The sequence below is a fragment of the Manis javanica genome, chromosome 8 (genome assembly GCF_040802235.1).
Source record: "Manis javanica isolate MJ-LG chromosome 8, MJ_LKY, whole genome shotgun sequence".
In the NCBI taxonomy this organism is placed as follows: domain Eukaryota; kingdom Metazoa; phylum Chordata; class Mammalia; order Pholidota; family Manidae; genus Manis; species Manis javanica.
This window is the reverse complement of record NC_133163.1, coordinates 9,562,881-9,581,244: the sequence shown is the minus strand read 5'-3', so window position 1 is coordinate 9,581,244 and position 18,364 is coordinate 9,562,881. Positions and strand designations below refer to the sequence as shown.

Genomic DNA, 18,364 nt, shown 5'->3' with positions numbered 1-18,364 from the left:
ACTGGTCAATGTGGCAGAATTTAAGAAAACACACTGGTATAACTTAAATCTTGAAAAGGAAGACAATTATTACTATTTCACTTCATAAATAGATGTAAAGCAGAATCCGGTAAACAAAATTTTATTATATTAAAATATGTAGTTTCATAGGATGTAATTAAAACATTTTAATCATTTCTGCTACAATTACTTTAAGTATTATTACCCTCTTGAACTGAATCGAACTGAGAAAAGAAAAAGATAAGAAGACACCAAGTGAACAGACCGTAACTTTATTGGAGATTTACTCAGCTACAATTATACAAAAAAACGACTGAAGGTAATTATGACCCATAAGGTGCAGACTGCGTTTTTCTGCAGCATGATTACTGTATGAATGAGTTACATCACGTTCCTTACAAAGAGCTGCAGCATGTGATGGTAAATACTTTGTTGCCAATCAAATTATATTGTTAGTTTTACTTGATTTTAGTCATTTTCCTTCACTCTATTTACAGCAGAAAAGCCAGAAATTTTATTATTTCCCATTCACCTTCGCATTTTTGCTGTGTAACCTGCTGCTGCAGTGAATTCTGAGTGCATCTATAAAATTTAAATTGTCTGTGGTTGCTGTCCAAATAAAAATGGACTAGGAAAAAAACAATGATTAAAATATATTTACAAGTAAGTTTTGAAAGATCATTTTCACTGCTAGTGGAAAATATAATAGTCTCAATGCAAATTCCCTAGATATTGCTACTGGTGTCTCCAACAACTTTTAAAATCACTTTAATATTCTCGGTTTTAAACATATCTTAAAAACTTCTCATGTACAATATAAAATAAAGAAATTTATTTGGAAATAATTAAATTCCTGAAAAGTAATCAGTGGTTGAAAAAATATAACTATTTAAATGTAATTAAAATAACCATATAGGTAATAAACATGACATGAGTTTCTCTTCTGCAGATAACACAAGCTGGTTACGGACTAACAATTTCAGATGCAGTTTAAATAAAGGTATCAAGGTCTCAGTTTGGTGTCTTAAATTTTGTGTAAAAGAATTAGATACCCGAATAGAGCAAGATATGCCTTAATCACCTGGGCCTCAAGACTGAACTGTGGGGGGTGAATCTGGATTATTCCCTGCACTCTGCAGTCACCGTCTGATCTCAGGTCATGACGAAAGGGCTGACTGCTCGGTGAATAACTGTATTTATGAAATGAACCAAAAAAAACCAAAGTAGTCTCAAGTCTCTTGCTATTTAGGCAGAGTAATCTGAATCTTTCTGAGGGCAAGCTAGTATTAAGAAAGTAAAAATATTAGTATTTTAAAAGATAATTACAGGAGTGTTAGAAATCATTCTAAATTTAATCATTTCACATAACATAAGAGAAAAAGGAAAAAGTGTAACAAACATTTTTAAAAACATAATTAAGAGTCAACAAATCTTTGTCATACTTTCACAAACAGTAAAAATGCCACAGACAAAAATGACCTATTTAAGTTGTGCAAGTATATGACACATTGCAGGCATTATAATCATCTTTTTCAAATCCGGTAAATCAAAACAGCAGCGAGGCTAAGCCACATTTTTCCCTCTCAGTTAAGCATATTTTCCTTGAAATGAGGTAAAGCATGGTTCCAAGTGCAGTGCTCATCTGTGCTACATGAACAGAACAGGGGAAAGCTATTACAAAACGCAGCATAGTTAGGACTGTTGAAAGTATATTATAAGAGAAATTAAAAACATTTACAGTGAAGGTTCCTACCAACTAACCTTCACACCATCATCGTAAGGATTCCTGGAGTTGCTTTTTCAGGACATGCTTCCCACGTCCTTCACACATGCGCGTGCAGCACAAGGACACCTCCCCCTGTTTCCCACATGACACTCGGTCTCACATGGAAATCAAAGGAACAAAGGGATGACATACATGGTTGTAAAGTGGGGCAACACAGAATGATCTTTCACCTTAACTAATGGATGTAAAACATTTCACCAAGCTAAACTGGGAAAATCTTTACAGCATTAAAAACCAGCAGCACAAAGCGTTCATAACCATTTCATATGTCTAACTCATACTTTTTGTTTCTTAGTAACCAAGGGATCACAGAATGCTTCAACGTGAGTCAAAAATTAAAATTATCTATTTTTTTCTCCATAATAAGAAAGAAAAGAGAAGGAAAAAGAGAATAAAAGAAGTATCTAAAGTTTGCTGTTGATAAAACATTTTGAATGGTAGCAGGAAATTTGAACCCCTGAGAATGTATGACCTAATCATATCCAAGTCTGAACTTTTTTAGCATTAACAAAAAATACTCTTCTTAAGGTCACAAAATATATTGAGGCGTTTTTCTCCCAGTGGGAACTGTTAAGTGTGGAACAATCTGATTTTGGTGCCAGGAGGCAGAATCCCTTAACACCGGGATTAGTGCATTAGACACAATGCGAAGCCCTAAGCTCCTGGCATCAGGTAGTTGATAAATTATCATGAGGTTTGCAATAAAACGTTATCACAAATCACCCTCATGAGTAAAATTCACACCCAGCCCTACTTGTTAATTGTACATGTTTACAGTTATATAATGAAGAGCTGCTTGGTTTTAACTTGCCAGGAGATCTTACATTGAGGTTTTTCAAAAAACCAAATAAAAATCTAAGGTTCCAAATCAGAATTGAATATTTAAAAAATGAGTCTACCCAAACCGACTTGCTCAAAACCTCATTTAGATAATTTCGATATCAATTTAAGTTTAAGAATGGAGACAACAAATGATGTTGGAGAAGCTTAACATGATCCCCTTCACGCAGGTCTCCTTAGAAAGCAGAGCTGCCAGCTTTCCATGTGCACAGGTGCAGAGGTGTTTCTCTGGGCGGGGGTAGGGGGGCAGGGGTGCAGATAAAGCAAGAAGTACAGTATTTGACTGCAATTTGAAACATAAATGCAACATTACATGAAGCATCGAGTTCAGAATGATGTGCTGGAAAATATTAGTCACCTCTGCTCAGCTTTCTTAAACTTCAAGCATAATTAATGGGGCAAATTGCAGCAAACCTCTACTGGTATGTTGGTGAGAGTGCAAGACTGACCCACGGCTTTTAAAAAGGTGAATTAAGAGGTATTATAGTTACAGTGCAAAAAAAAAAAAAAAATTAAAATTTCAAGCATAATACATAAACATAGCACCAAACAGGGGAAATTGCATGCAAAGGAAAGAACTGAGGTATGTAAGTGAAGAGTGCCTACAAGTCTAATTAAAGAAACTCAGGCAAATGCCTCAAAATGTTTTTTTTTTCTTTTCCAAAGATGGAAATAATAAGTTCATTTATCTAAATTAATGACCTAAATCACAGATATATCAAAATTACGGCAGTTTATCGCACACGTTAAACTTTCATGGCATTAACAGCACAGCTTTGGTAGGTGAAATATGCATGCAACATTGTTGAAAATACAGTAAGAAATTTATGTGAGAAGACTAAAGGTAAAGGTGCTCTGTTTTGCTTCTTTAAATAAGTAACCAATTAATTATAAAATCTGCAGCATATTTTAGGTGTGATATGTCTAAAGTTTATTTTCTTAGAGCAACAGCCTACAGGGCAAAATTTGCCAGTTTCCATCACAGGAACTACCTAGCAGGAGGTTTTTAGTAAAACTGGGTATTTAGCCAAAGATCATTTTTATTACGGTGTTAAAAAAAAAAAACATGGACTACATACTCCGGTTTTTAAAAGGTCTTCAGTACACATGACAGAAATTCTAATATCATCCTGTAATAAGTTAAGTTACAACTATACTAGTGAGTTGTAAATATTCCACTGTCTCAACATCTAATGAATAATAAAATGAAGGGAATGTAAAATGGTTTGTTCCAGAAAAATAAAAAATTAAAGAGAATCTATGAGGGTTTTTACTTTTAAGGCAAGAACCTTGTTTATGCAAGACTACGTGGCATGAGAAAACTAAACTTTGACTTGCCAACATGCCAGTCAATGTTAATTAAAATATCTGTCCCTTACTAGTAAACGCAACAGCGACCAGAAACATCATCTTACACAATATAATATGGAAAGAAAGGACCATACTGCACAGTCGGCTCGCAAAGCACATCCTTCCCTTCGGCTTCTCAGCTGTTGCAGGCCTGGCACCACTGCTCAAACTGAGGGGTGTCCAGAGCCCTCTACAGAATTCTAGGGACGGCTGGAGGTTTAAGCCTCCGATCTCCTTGGCCTCTGACCACTAAGCAAAGCTGACAGAAATTTAACTAAAAACAAAAACAAACAAACAAAACCTGTCAATAATTATTCTGAACACTTAGTAAATGTCATCATTAAAGCACTCTCGTGATTTAAACAAAGCAGAAGTGAGGAAAGAAGACAAGATTGTGTTTGCGCAAGAAACTAAAACTACAATTAGTTCCAAAATTTTTATACATATGTTAAATGTTTTATTCTGAAATCTATCTTGTTATCAAAGAAACTTTAAATTCTGCCTTCAATTCATTCCACTCAGTATCAACTTTAAATCATCCTTTTCAATTTAAATATTTTCCCCCTTAATTCTGGCTTTTTTTTTTTAAGGGGTTTCAGCTGTTGGGAACCTGAGGTTGATTAGCTTTGAGGCTTCGTAGGGCTCTTCTGGCTGCTGCAGATTTGGCAATCCTGTAACTTCGGCCAACACCTTTAAATTTCCCCTTTCCTACTACTTCCACGGTGACTCTGACCTTGCCGTCATAAGTTCTCTCGGCCGGGCTGTAAAGAGTCAAAAAGCTTGAGTTAGAAGTCAGCAGTATTTGCTGTCATTTGCGGTCAGCACTGAGGGTGCACTCCCGGGCTGAATCCCAGGTACAGACTGACACCACGCAGAGGAAATGGGCTTTACGACTTACTGCAAACCACCGATCGACAGCGCTGCCGTCTCTTCTTTAACCACATTACTTCATAAAAACCAAAGGAGAAGCCAATCAGACTGCAGATGGGAACGGCATGAGCATGGGCCCCAGTGGAGACGCTTTTCAGAATCACTAGTTTATAGCAGCTTTGAGAACTTTTCCCCCTTGGTTCGAAATTGCTTTCCATGTACATTTTTACTTACCTAAATTTGGCAGTTTCTGGTTCCATTTCAAGCAATTCTCGCACAGGGGAACGGGGCACATTTGCAGAAAACTTTTCTGTAATCAAAACGAAAGGGTCAATGAGTAATATCCGCGAGGCTGCTGAACTGTGTGGCTCTGCTTCTTTCCCAGGGGAGCCGACAGTACCTATGAGCGGCCGCATCATGGGACAGTACACCTGCCAAACCGTCTCCAGTGACATCCCACTGTCCATGTAAATGGCACCAGCAAGCGACTCAAAAATATCGCCCATGGCCTTCGGAACTTCAATATCCTCTTCTTTCTCTTCATCCTCCTCAGATCTCCGAAGCTATTAGAGAGAGAAAAGCGACTTGTAAGCAAAAGGGCCAGGTGGAAAGGCGTGTTTCTTTCCCTGGATATGACTTTAGCTCTATCTTTAACAAGGGTAACCGTGCTGACCATTTACAGCAGGTCCACTACACTGCAACAGGTTCTTTACAAACATCAGCTTGTAAAAAAAAAAAAAGTGTTTTCAAGTTTCTCAAGAAAGAAGAAAAAAAAAATCCCCTTCCTATTCTCTACTCAGCAAAGGAAAAAGAATACTTCTAAACCCAAACAGAAACAACCCTTAACATAAATTTAGAGTTGCTTTGGAAACAGTCAAAGAACTGTATATTAAAACAGTCCTACCCATCCCAGCGGCTTGGCAAGGAGGCGGCAGACGGCCGAGCCACAGAGCACTGGCAGGGGGGCGCTGCTCGGGAAGGATGAATTGCCACTTTCTGCTAGGGAAATTCTATTGGGAAGATATTTTCTTCCAAGCTCCCTTTTTATTAAATTACTGAACAAATGTTCACTACCTGACACATAGGAGGTATTCAAATTAATAGAATAAAAACTTACATATGTATCAAATGCCTTTTAAAAGTTCTTAATCTTTGATGCAGCAATGCCATCTCTAGGAATTTATCTCAGGGAGGGGACTAGATACACAAGCATGTTTAACACATCCATGTTTATCAAAAGCCCTAACTAAAAACAGCGTACATGTCCAGCCACAAAGGACTATTTATAACATTATATTAGAGCCGTATATGAACTAGTGTACAGCTACTGAAAGCTGTAACACCAATCAATACATGGGAAGTCACCCACAACACCTTAAATGAAAAGAAAGGTTATGGTATTCTATGCATAATATAATCTCACTTTATATTTTATGTTTGTGTCTATATACATTAACAATAAAACATAACAAAGTGCTAATATGAGGTAGTACATTTGCATAATCTTCATTTTCTTTCTATATACTTGTATTTTCTAAAATAAACACAAATTACCTGTGAAAAAGAAATAAAGAGAAAGGGAGACAGTTATTTCTTTTCTTTTTTAGCAATTTCTAAATAGATTGTTTAGCGACACTAAGCTCTATGTAATACATTTATAATGCTGACTGTTGGAAAAACAAGATATTTATTGTTCATATTGCATGGTTTTGAGGTAGGAAAGAATTTTAAAACGTATATCAAATTCCATTTTCTCCTTTTGAAGATGAGAAACTGAGGCCTAGGGAAGTGGACAGACTGTCTTAAGATGAAGCAGTCAGTTGAAAAAGGCAGACCATGACATTTCTGAATAATTTCTGTAACTTCTATACGTATATTTAAACAAGGGGAAGAGGGATGAACAAAAACTAACAGAACCAGCATGCCCCACTGTCATTAGAAAAGAAATGTAATGTTAGTTACTTCCTCAAACTCTAAGCATAAATATTTCTAAAGAATGAGCCTAGAAATACAGAATATACCCGAGAGGGTTCTAAAGCCTCGTCTCCCTATGGGCTGGGCTGCAGCCCAGATGGCTCAGCATGGCAGGGAGCACAGAGCGGCGAGGGGCCAGGGAGAACCCTGCCTCCTGCACATCCTCCGGCAGGCGTGCTGCACAGGCTACAGGGCCTGACACTTTGCCTGTGGCTTTACCGCAGATCTAGACTTGATTTCTTCTTCTCTCACAGAAAGTCAAGGAAATACACTACTCTCTAACAGTGGCCGGCACAAAAAATGCAAAGATGCCACTTAAAGACAAAACAATTAAAATGACTATCAAAGTTATGAATAAATTTTCAACTCCTTACAGGAAATCTACAAAAACAAGAAAATCAGGGATCAGAATGGGAAGAATGAGAAATGGGAGTGCTCTCCTGGGTACACAGGTATACAGATGGATGATGGTGGGGGAGCAGGGCAGACTGCAAGGATGTGAGCAAGATCCTTCCCCACAAAACTTCAGAACAGTTCACAAACACATTAGAATCAGCTTCATCACCAAAGAACCTTTGGCTGAACTTACAGGAGAAGCCTCTCAAATTCCAATGGTTACAAATTTAGAAAGTTGGTATTTAAATAAGATTTTTCCATTTCCAGCAGAAGCAAAATATATATTTATGATGCTTACCTGAGATACTTAGCAAGCGTTTCTGATCCATTTTAAACAGAAAGATAGGCCAAAAGAACCATATGCGCTCTCACTAAGGTAAACGCTACCCTGAGAGACACTTCAGCACAGGAAGCCCAAACCCAGGACGGGGAACAGGGAACAACTGAGCCACCCTGGCTCCTTCTCTCCCCTAGAAGGTCCACATGCACCACGGTGCACATGGCCAAGTGTAAAAAGCCTACCTGAGGGCCACAGCTCACTCGGATCTCCGGAGGATGTGTGGCACGCTGGGTACACAGCCCCGGCCTGCAGCTGCCCCCAACACAGCCAGAACTCCAAAGCTCCCAGAACCCTAGTCAGATGGCTTAGTTCAAAAACGAGTTCAACATATATTTGAAAAGCACTAACCTCAGAATCCATTCCTTGCATCTCGTTCTTCTCAAGCTGGAACTGCACAAAATCATCAATGACGTGGAAGAGCTCAGGAGAAACCGCTTTGAAGTACTTGTGGTAGTCGTACTTCACGGCCAACGACGCAAAGATGGTGTTGTTGACCAGGGCAGAGCGCAGGTCGGTCAGGACCCCTGGGGAGTGCTGCCGGGGGTCTTCATAAAGGTGCTTGGTGATGAGGTAGTCCAGAATCGCATCTCCCAGGAACTCTAAGCGCTGGTAACAATCTGAAGAAGGATCCAAAGTGGAGCCATGAGTGCGGGCAAAATCACTTGCACTACAAAATAGCTGATACAAAGGTCTGAGCCCCAAACCCACTGATGAGACTTTTATTTGGTGTTTCATATATATCCTTCAGTGACAAAATTATGTGACATATCCTACTTACTGAAGCCTGTGGAAATTAAATTTTAATGGCAAATTAAGCATCTTTTTTATATGTAAATGGCGTCATAAAATCTTTAAGGGGCCAAAAGAGTAATGTTTGTTACGACAGCATTTCCCAGGCATCATGGAGCCCTGCGCCTCTGCAGTGGGCTGGCCAGGCAGGGCCTGGCACCAGCCTCAAGGTGCCACCACAGGGAGGCCGGGCCTGCACGTGCACCTTCCTTCTACACAGGCTGCACTCAGACACCATCCCTCGCATGGTTCACTCACGCTCTGGAATGTGTGTAAGCAATGCAGTGCCTCCCCACTCCTGGGCTGTAATCGTTACACAAGATGACAGTTAGCACAAGGAGAGCCTCTTTTCCCAACCTGAATTAGAGGACATAAGCAAAAGACCTCAGGTAAAAACAGTCGATTGCCAAGACATACAGAATTACTGAGGTTGACCTGCACCTCCATTTTCTCACAGTGATGAAAATGAGTCCATTCAGCTGAGGAAACTGAGGCAGGGACAGATGACGTGACCTGTCCCCACATGCCCAATGCGTTAAAGGGGCCAGGGCTGAGACAGGTTAGAACCCAGGTCCCATTTCCTAAAGCACAGTAGAAAACCATGCCTCATTTCCTCTCCACAAATAAAAATAGGTGTCCGTTTCACCAGTCTTTCTAGTTCAGAGTCAGATACTTTTTCACTTTTTGGTTTTCACACTTTTCTAATCATCTTAACCTGCACTGTTTTTCTTATACAAACTATACATTGCTTTGGTATTCTGTGTTTGAGCACTTATTACTCCCACACAGAAAAACAAAGACTCTAGCTGTGTTTCATGAGCTGAAGCTGATTCCAGTTTTAGGCACCTATTCTCCCTTCCAGTCTAATGGGAGAGAAAAAACATGGGACATGACGTGAAGCAGAAGATGCAGCAGGGTCCACGCAAGGGCAGTGACACCTTCCAGTGAAGTAGTTTCTTTTAACCTATTCATCTTTAGATTTCAAAAGACCTTAAGAGAGGGGCCTTTTTGTTCACTAAGAACAATAAAAGGATATGGAAATATATCAGAATACAAACAAATCAAGAACCAAAGCAATGCTGAATGGGCATGAGAAAGACACTGGGGTAGGCTAAACATGGAAACAATACCACAAGACACGAAGGCTCAAACCGCTCCAGCACGCAGCATGTGCAAGGACATACGGGCAAGTCTGTAGGACAGCAATACTCCAGCTATCAGAGTTAAGTGTGTGCTCCCAAAAAGATGAGGAAAATAAAGGCTTCTTTTGTTTTTCTTTTGTTCGCCCCAAGGCCCCGACCCCACACCACGCACATTAACAAGCACTAAGTCTACACACGCATAGATCATGTTTTTTAAGAAGGCCAGAATAATGCAATTAACACACGGTCCCACTTTCAGGGGACACCTTACCAGTAATAGTATTGTAGTGGTAGGAGGCGTGTGTGAAAGCCTGGAGAAGGTAAGCCTTATTATTGAATCTGTAGTTGATTTTCTTTTCAAAATTTTCAAAACCTGATATAAGGTGATTCAGGGTTTTATCTGCGTCTGGATGATCAAACATACATCTTGGTGGAATTTTCAAACACCCATATTCCAGGTCCTTAAATAGAGAGACGCGTGAGCCGGCTCCAGAGGTGGGAGTGCAGCGCCCTAAGAGGTTCTTCTGCTGGCCGCTGAAACTCTCCCTGGCAGGGCACACGGCCTTTTCCCGATCAGTCCTTTTAATTACCGGGAGCACCTTCAGCCCCAGCGAACAGAGGAAAAGCTGAGCAGCCCTCTCGCCGCAGCTGGTTAAGTAGCAGCCCAGCAGGGCTTCCACACAGTCAGCTATGCTTTTGTCAGCAATACACTGCTCAGTGTGCAGGTCGTAAGAGATGGACTGTTTCCCTGTGTCAACACCACAGTTTTCTTCTGACGGATTCCAGAATCCCACCACAAAGTCATCCTCTTCAACAGCTTTGCTAGGATCCAGATAGCACATTGCATCCCAAGAGCTGTAATCAAAGTCCTCAAAATCAGATGAAAATGGCATACTACCTAAGGAGGACTTTTTGGGCATTTTCCATTCATATGCAGAATCAGTGGTTGAAAAAGCAGAAAGAGAAATTTTCTTTACAAAAGCTCCGGATCCCATTAACATGTTATCTATGAATTTGATATGTTCCTGGTCGTACTCCAGGAAGTCATCCTCATAGTCGCCGTCCTCCTTCGGCGCCCTCCACAGCAGGCCCTCCTCCTCCTCCTCCTCACAGTCCTCGGCCAGTTTGCCGTTCGCCAACATGCAGTCTTTTGTCTGGAATGAGGGGAAATGGGGAAGGAGGGGAGACATAGCTGCTGTTTTTAAAAGGGTTTGAAACTCAATAAAAGCAAGGGTTATGGATAATTTCAAATGACAACCACAAATACTAAAAGGCAACTTTAAAATCATGGCCATTTGTTTTCAATTAACATAAAATAAGTTATTTAATCATATAAACAAAGTAAAACATGTTCTTTGAATGTTAGTTTTCTACGTTATAAAATGACCTTATCCAGTATGAAGCTTTACGTTAAGGGTTTTGTACATGGTTATAAAGTTAAAATTAATGTCCACAAGGCAGAACTTCAGCTAAGAATTCTACCTCTGGCAGAACACACAATGAAAGCCCCCAAATGCTAGTCAGAGAGGCATTCAATTTGGCTGACAGTTTTTAAATGTTTTAAAAAGACCTTCAAATTCAGAGAATTAGATTCCAGATGTAGAAAAAGCATTATCTTTGCAATGTAATATGAAAACAGATAAAATTATTTGTAAAATCTCTAGAATATTAAAAATGTACAATAGGGTATCCTCATAAAGACTTCGTCCCCATTTCAAATCGAAGTGCATTTGCTACAACAAAAGACTAAATTGCTTTGCTGGAAAATAAAAGTGATCACTGAACTAAGCTATAAATTTAGGAAATTATGCTTTTCCCCCTCCACTGCGCTGCAGTAATCAGGGTAGCAGATTATAGCATAACTGACAAAAATAGAAGAAAATTTAGACTAACATGAAACATAACAATCCAATTTCTGTCAGAAGATCTTTGCTAATTCCAATTTCTTTGGCAAAAGACTACTTGTGAATGACAGCCTTAAAAAAAATGAGCTAGGATTCAGTATTGATGAAACTTTTTTTGCAATGCCAGAAAGATGCCAAATTTCTGTTGTACAATAAAAAAAAAAAGACTACTTTGAGAGGAAAGGTAGGAGGGTACTTCAATTTTGACAGTAACATCTTCCCAGAGTATTCTGACAAAAAGGTTTTCAAACTTTGTCAAATAGTTTTAAATACTGCAAATATTCATTTTAAGCCTAACTCAAAAGAGATACAATGTCTTTGTTAGAAAAGAATTAGGAGCAGTGAGCCAACCCATGCATCTCCAACTATATGCCTTTAAACTTTTTTTTATTAAAAAAATTTATAAAACTTTTGAACACTAAGGGAGAACCCCAAAGAAACATAGAGGCAGACCTCTAGGAACTATTTCCTGTCAAAAACTTTATACTTTTCCAAGGTAATATGAGCTGTTTTTGACTATTCTTTGGTCTTTAAGGACAAAAAGGCCAAATTGCAGTTAAAAAAGAAAATCAGAGTGAATATTTTTTTAACTAAAAAAAAAAAAGTCCTTACATATCTTTAGAAAGATGCAGCCATAGACTGGGAGAAAACAAACCAAAGGACTGGATTTTATAAGGTATGTGATCTTGGGCAAAGTTCTTTAATGCCTCTGGGTTTCAGTTTCTTTATCTACAAAATAGTGGGATTCTACCTCTTAAATGATTTCCAAGAGCACTTCAAGCTCTTAAAAAAAAAAAAAACCCACACACACCAGCATGTAGCTCTTTTCTCTGGCAGTTCAAGCCAACTTTCTCCCGGAATTATTACCACCTTCAGCATCAGTAAGCAAAGGTTTCACTTAAACCTGTTTGCTGAGGAGGGACGTGGGCAGAACAGGGATGGGACAAGCATATGCTTTGCAGTGTCATGGGAGGGCCAAGTTCAGTAAGTATAAACGCTTAAGTGAAAATATGAACCAGTATTTTTTAGTGAATTCAAAGAACCAAAATGCCAGGTCATCTGAAATGCTAAGGAAAATAAGAGCTTTCTGTTACATCTTTAAAAAAAATTTTTTTTTAATCAAAAAGACATGTCGCTTCGATACTTCTTTTTCCTAAAAGAGCACTTACGAAACAGAATTTATCAGACAGATAATTATTAATGGAATGTTTTTCACAGAAATTCAGTATCTTCTCTAAAGTTCTCAAAATTTACACATTTTCTTCTAAAGTTCTACCCATTTCTAAACAAAAAATATTAATTTTTCTAATCAAACTTGCATTAAAATATTCTTTCAATGCTTTTCCAGATAATTTCTGTAATGAGTCAAATATTGCATAAGTTAAAAATATACTCAGTAAAGAGGTAAAAATCAAAATAGAGTCACAGAACATACAACCTGGAAATACTTAAGACAGATAACTAGGACATATGGGTCAGGAAGAAAATAGGAAGAATACGTAATATTTAGAAACAGTATTCTGTTGGCCTGAAATGAAAATGAAGTAACAATGCAAAATAAAAGTCCGAGAAATGAAACTGCCTGAGAAAGCGCCCTTCACTTTGGCAGAGGCCCCAGAGCTTTTCCCGGGCAACCACCACCGGGCTGGCTGGCTGATTTCACAGCTTGGAGGCCCTCCGAGGTGCCCTCTGGTGGCCTCCAAGACAAGACAAAATGAAGCTGCTGTTAGCTAATATCTGGAGTCTTTAAGTCATTGGCAAGGTTTTAACTATTTCCAGAAAACTACAACCTTTGTGTATGATGAATTTTTATTTTTTTTTTAAGGTCACCAGAGGAGAAATAATCTTGCTTTGGTAGCAAGCAAGATTTATTTAAATTTTTTCACAGACAGACCAGAAATCATTGGTCACTGAGAAGTCATTTCATTCAACAGAGCTAAAAGATCTATGATAAATTGTCATATGTAGTAGTGCTGTGCAGTGTTATGGGGTTTTTCTTTTTTTTTTCTTTTTTGGGTTCCAACATCAGATACACTTTTGCCTCTTTTAAGGAAGATAATAAAAATTGACCTCCATCAAAACTACAACACTGTTTCTAAATTCAATGAAAGGACAGTTTATTTAGATGAATTAATTCAATATATCAAATACCTATTATAAACACACCAGGGAAAAGAAACAAAAAATAAACAGAACAAAATCTCCTGCTCACCAAAAACTAAATCCTTCCTGTGATTAAAAACTTACCATTTCATCTTTCTCCCATTTATCTGTGTTACTTTTGTCTTGATTTACTACGTAACCAGGAGGAAGCCAATTCACAGGCGGATCAAATATTGACACCACCATGCGGCTGGGCAGTCCCTTCTTTTTTCCAAGACGATATAGGTTACAGTTGCTGACCTTCAGCAGAAAAAACTTGTAAGACACTTATCCATAAATGATCACTGCTGGGATTCATACAGGGCATATTAACATCCTCTTAGCTGAATGTTCCTCATATTACAGTAACCGGTCGTCAATTACAAGGAACACATGCTTTCTCTACTTATTCACTCACAATAGGAAATATTTAATTCCCATGTATTGTTTATCCTTTAGTGTAGTTAGATGAGAAATACTGAATATAAAACGCAGACCAGAAAAAAAGTAATGTATATAAATATGCAAATTACTAATGAAATCAGAAGAAACAGTTCAGACAATTCAAACTTTTAGAAGCACAACATGGTGATATTAAATACAAGTTGCTAATTGGGATTATGAGAACAGAAGAGAAAAGAATCCACAGAAAAAGTCCAAAATGTCACAATATTCTCAATGAAATAAAGGGGGAAATGCCATAAACTCTAGTTATAATGTGGAAACTGGCACTGAACAAACTAAGTTTTATACTCCTAGAATCTAAGCCACAAATATGATTTCAATTGTAGTGTTTTCTCAAAGATTGTTCCTTTGTTTTGGATGGCATTTTAAAATATCTTTGTTCAACCTTTTTAAAGTAGAGTAAGAGGCAGGTAATAAAGAAAACTCCGTGCTTACTCCCAGCAATAAAACAGCTTTATTGTCTACCTTTGCGTCTGTTTTTCCTAAGCCTCCATGTCCTGCCTAACCTACTCAAATTTTTGCATTTCTGTCTAGAAATGTCTACTAAAAACTTGGAAACTAGGATCTAGAACTGCCAATCTCATTTTTGTTTTCTAAAAACTGGATTCCTTTTTATTTAAGTACTTCATGAGCCCTTTTTCCATGGAATTCAATACCAATGAGCAAGTACCCACCATGGGAGAGGTAACTAGTCAGGCACCCCTGAGAACAAAGTCAGCAAGACCCAGGGGTGTGCAGACGGGACGAGTGTCTACACAGGACACTTGCTATGTGCTAGTAACATGCTCTTCAGGGCTGCCTGAAATGGAACAGTTCAAATAAATGCTAGTTCCCTTTTCTATACCATGAGAACAGAACATCACACATGTCAACAGTACAGAGGGCATCAAGGACTTGAAAGGGGTGGAAATTACACTGAAAATGGACAGAAATGGTTGGCAGCATGGGAAAGGAAGTAAGTGCTTGTATGAGGCACAGTGTGGGACAGGCAGAATTCAACAAGGAGAGGTGGGGGCAGGACATCAGGAGAGCAGCAGTGGGGGAGCCGGTGGAGCCCAGATGAAGAACAGCATGAAGCTAAAGCCTGACTGGAATGCAAGATGTGTCTGGGGTGTGAGCACCAGGAGAGCCTTGGACACCAAGCTGAGGGAGTGACAATGATTTCTGTGGGCAATGAGGATCCAAAGCTTACTGAGCAGATGAATGGGTCAATTTTCTAAATACAAGTAATTTCTTTCTTACCTAGTATACTATTACTTTATACTCCTCCTTAGCCTCTGACATTTTCTTCCTGCAGCCATCGCTTGGAAATCTCATGTTCTCAGAGTTTCAGTTACCACTCTTATGAAAACTATGTCCCCAAATCTGTATCTTAATCCTAAATTCTCAGGCTTCTGAACAACATTCCACTTCACAGTCCACGAGGTCTAAAGGCCCTACACCTGTGATTCCCATGTTTGTGTCTACCTCACTGCCAGCTCTGCAGTTGGCCCCCTTTCCAGGGTATGCGGCTGTCCTGACTGTATCGCGAGCTGAGATAGCAGAGCAGAGTGGTGAAGGGCACGGGCTCAGCCTCAGACTCGCCTGACTATCAGATTAGCTAGATGACTTCACACAACCTCGCTAAACTTCCTAGGCAGGAGTTTTCTTATCTGTCAAATGGGTACATGTTATCGAGCTCTCAGAGGCTGGCTGAGAAGAGTAGATGAGAGGAAGCCTGTAATGTTCACTGTGGTGCCTGCTGTTCCAGAGGAATCACGGACAGAGGCAGGGGAAGGTGTTTGAAGCTGGACTGCCTGGGCTCTGCCACGTACTTGCCATGGGACCTTGGGCAAGTTACTCCTGCCTCAATATCCTCATCTATAAAATGAGGACAATAAAAGTATACACAATTATAAGTAATGAATAAAGTATACAGAATTAATTCAGGTAACTGATACATGTAAGTAAGGTGACAAGAGTAGCGTCTGGCTGGAGTAAGAACTCTGCGTCAGCTCAAAGTACTGCCACTGAACTTCCACTTGCCTCAGTCCTCTCCTCCCTGCCAGAGTTCCACGTCTATCCCATGTTCTGCTTATGCTCAGACTTCTTCAAAGGCCCTACTGACCACTGAGCTTGGTTTTTGCTTCCCAACTCACATTCCATTCTGCTACCAGACTGATCATTGAAAACTACCACTGTATTAAACTAATAGTCCCTTATGCAAAAAGTGCCTTCAAAAGTCAACTAAGTGCAAACTCCTTAGCCAGCACTGAGCGTCTTCCACAGCACAGCTGCAGCCACCTGCCTTTTTAAGCCTTTTCTCAGGTATGCCCACACTTCTAACTGCTGCCAGGTTTACTCACTAAGTGCAGACACGCTCTGCCATTTGTTCATTTTGCTCATGCACTGCAGATGCACCTTTTCCATTAACACCTTCCCTGATCACAAGTGGTATTCCTTCCTTCTGAGCGCTTAGGGTAATTAGCAGCTTTGTTATTTGTCAAGCAGGGACATGTTGCCTTGTGACATCTCGTTCATCATTTAAACAATTTACCTTCGTTACTTTCCCTCCTTAAGTCTTAACACCATGGCTAGGAACACGCCTTCCTCTAGGCATCAGGCACTGCTGACCTGGGGCTCCACTCTCACTTCTTGACACCGGAGAGCCACGGAGCTGGAAGGCGCTACTCTTTCCCTTCCCAACTCCCCAAAACCCTGAAGAGGAGCGCCTCCACAGAAAGCTTGTGTTTCATTTATCCACGTTTGTGTGCTTTGTATGCTGAGATAGCCTCCTTCCAAATAAGCGTTTAACTCAACTCAAAGCACGAGCTCCTGGGTAACTGTGTCACGTGTTTCTTTATATCCCCTCAGGATCTAGCAGGCACACACATTCTCACAAATAGTTCCACGGGAACTGAATTTCTATTAGTAAGAAGGCACATACACATCAGCTAACCCCCAAAACCCGAGTGCTTCATCAGTGAAAACCAGACCGTATCAGCTCCCGGGAGGGTATGCCACAGGGTTCAGTTGCACGTGTCGGGTGTAACAATCCCTGGGGGGAACACTTTCCTCATCTCTGCCATCCAGTATTTTACACCACTCTAGGCACTGAATCATTACTCTGACTGCTCAAAACAAAAGAACTACTTCTTACCTTTTTGCTTCTCATATATGAAAGGCGGCCCTCATGAGCATCAGGGTAAGTGCAAAACAGATACGTGGTGATGGCGTGCTTTAAAAAGGAGTCACCAAGCATTTCAAGCCGCTCCAGGTTAAATCCATCACTAGCATTTGAAAGGGTCAAAGCCTGAAGGATAAGTCCAGGGTTTGGGCCCAGAGTCCTCAAGGAGTACCCAGTAGAAGGGCTCTGCTCAGAATCCATCCTGTCCTTGGGCGATTTAACAGCTCCCATCGTACCAGGGGCTGCAGCCATCATGGGACTTCCATCTGAGGTAGATTTGTTAGCATTTCCATCAAGGTATTTATTACTCAGTAGAGTACATTCATCGCTGGGCTTCAGCTGGTTCTCACAATTGTATAAATTCTGAATGGGGTATGAGGTAGCTGGTTGTACAGGTATTTCCTGCTTGTAGTAGTTCAGCTGATTTCCTTGGCTAAAGCCTCTGTTAGCTAAATCGTAACTGCCATTGGCAAGACTTTTATTGTAAGAAAGACCATTAATTACTGTAAGATCTGTTGAAACTTCAATTTGGAGTTTGCCAGGTGTCTCACTGAATAACATTCTGCAGTTCACAGACATTTGGTCATGATTTTCTAGAGAGGAGGTTCTAGTAGCACCTTGATGTGCAGCATTTTCAGGGACTATGATTGTGCTGTGCTTACAGTAATTTTCATTTTCAGCCGAAGAGGAGTTAGCAACTGAGATGAAAGATTTGCTGTCAATAGATTTTTTCCACCCGAAGTCTAAGTTAGGGTATCTGCAAAGACATTTTTATAACTTTAATCAGATTCTTCAAAAGAGCTAGGCTTCAAGCAAGAGCAATTTGAATAAAAAATTTTAAAATGTCCCTATAAATATGCTCCTACTTTAGAACAGAAACAACTTTCTAAGGTAGAAATTAACATTACTAGAACCCTGTGCAATGTAAATTACAGTGGGACATGGTTCACTGTACCACTTTAATCCCCTGCTGTATGCCCCATAATGACTGAATGACCTAATGCAGGCTAGAGAACATAAGCCAGCATCTGACACTGTAGTGAGAATTCAATAAATGGAGTTGTGATTCGTACTATTATATTTTAAAGTTCCTGAATCCCTAGAACCATCATGGTCTTGCCAACTAGATGCACAAAATTAATTTGAGCGTTTAAACCAATATTTCCTTAAGTGCATAGACTTTACCAGTGGGAAGAAAAT

The 18,364-nt window shown here is 39.7% G+C and overlaps 1 protein-coding gene across 5 annotated transcripts in view; it reads right to left on the bottom strand.

The window, feature by feature from the left end:
- Positions 1 to 256: 256 nt before the first annotated feature.
- The window catches only part of DICER1 (dicer 1, ribonuclease III), a 67,178-nt gene continuing 49,070 nt past the window's right edge, over positions 257 to 18,364 (bottom strand). For all 5 annotated transcript variants that reach the window (XM_036991523.2, XM_036991527.2, XM_036991524.2 and 2 more), the window contains 7 exons: positions 17,138 to 17,921; positions 13,639 to 13,794; positions 9,759 to 10,641; positions 7,905 to 8,173; positions 5,247 to 5,409; positions 5,081 to 5,156; positions 257 to 4,737 (listed from right to left, as the gene is read on the bottom strand). In XM_036991523.2, the coding sequence (XP_036847418.2) occupies positions 4,572 to 4,737; positions 5,081 to 5,156; positions 5,247 to 5,409; positions 7,905 to 8,173; positions 9,759 to 10,641; positions 13,639 to 13,794; positions 17,138 to 17,921 (2,497 nt within the window). In that variant the 3' untranslated portion in view covers positions 257 to 4,571. The remainder of the gene's footprint in view (positions 4,738 to 5,080; positions 5,157 to 5,246; positions 5,410 to 7,904; positions 8,174 to 9,758; positions 10,642 to 13,638; positions 13,795 to 17,137; positions 17,922 to 18,364) is intronic.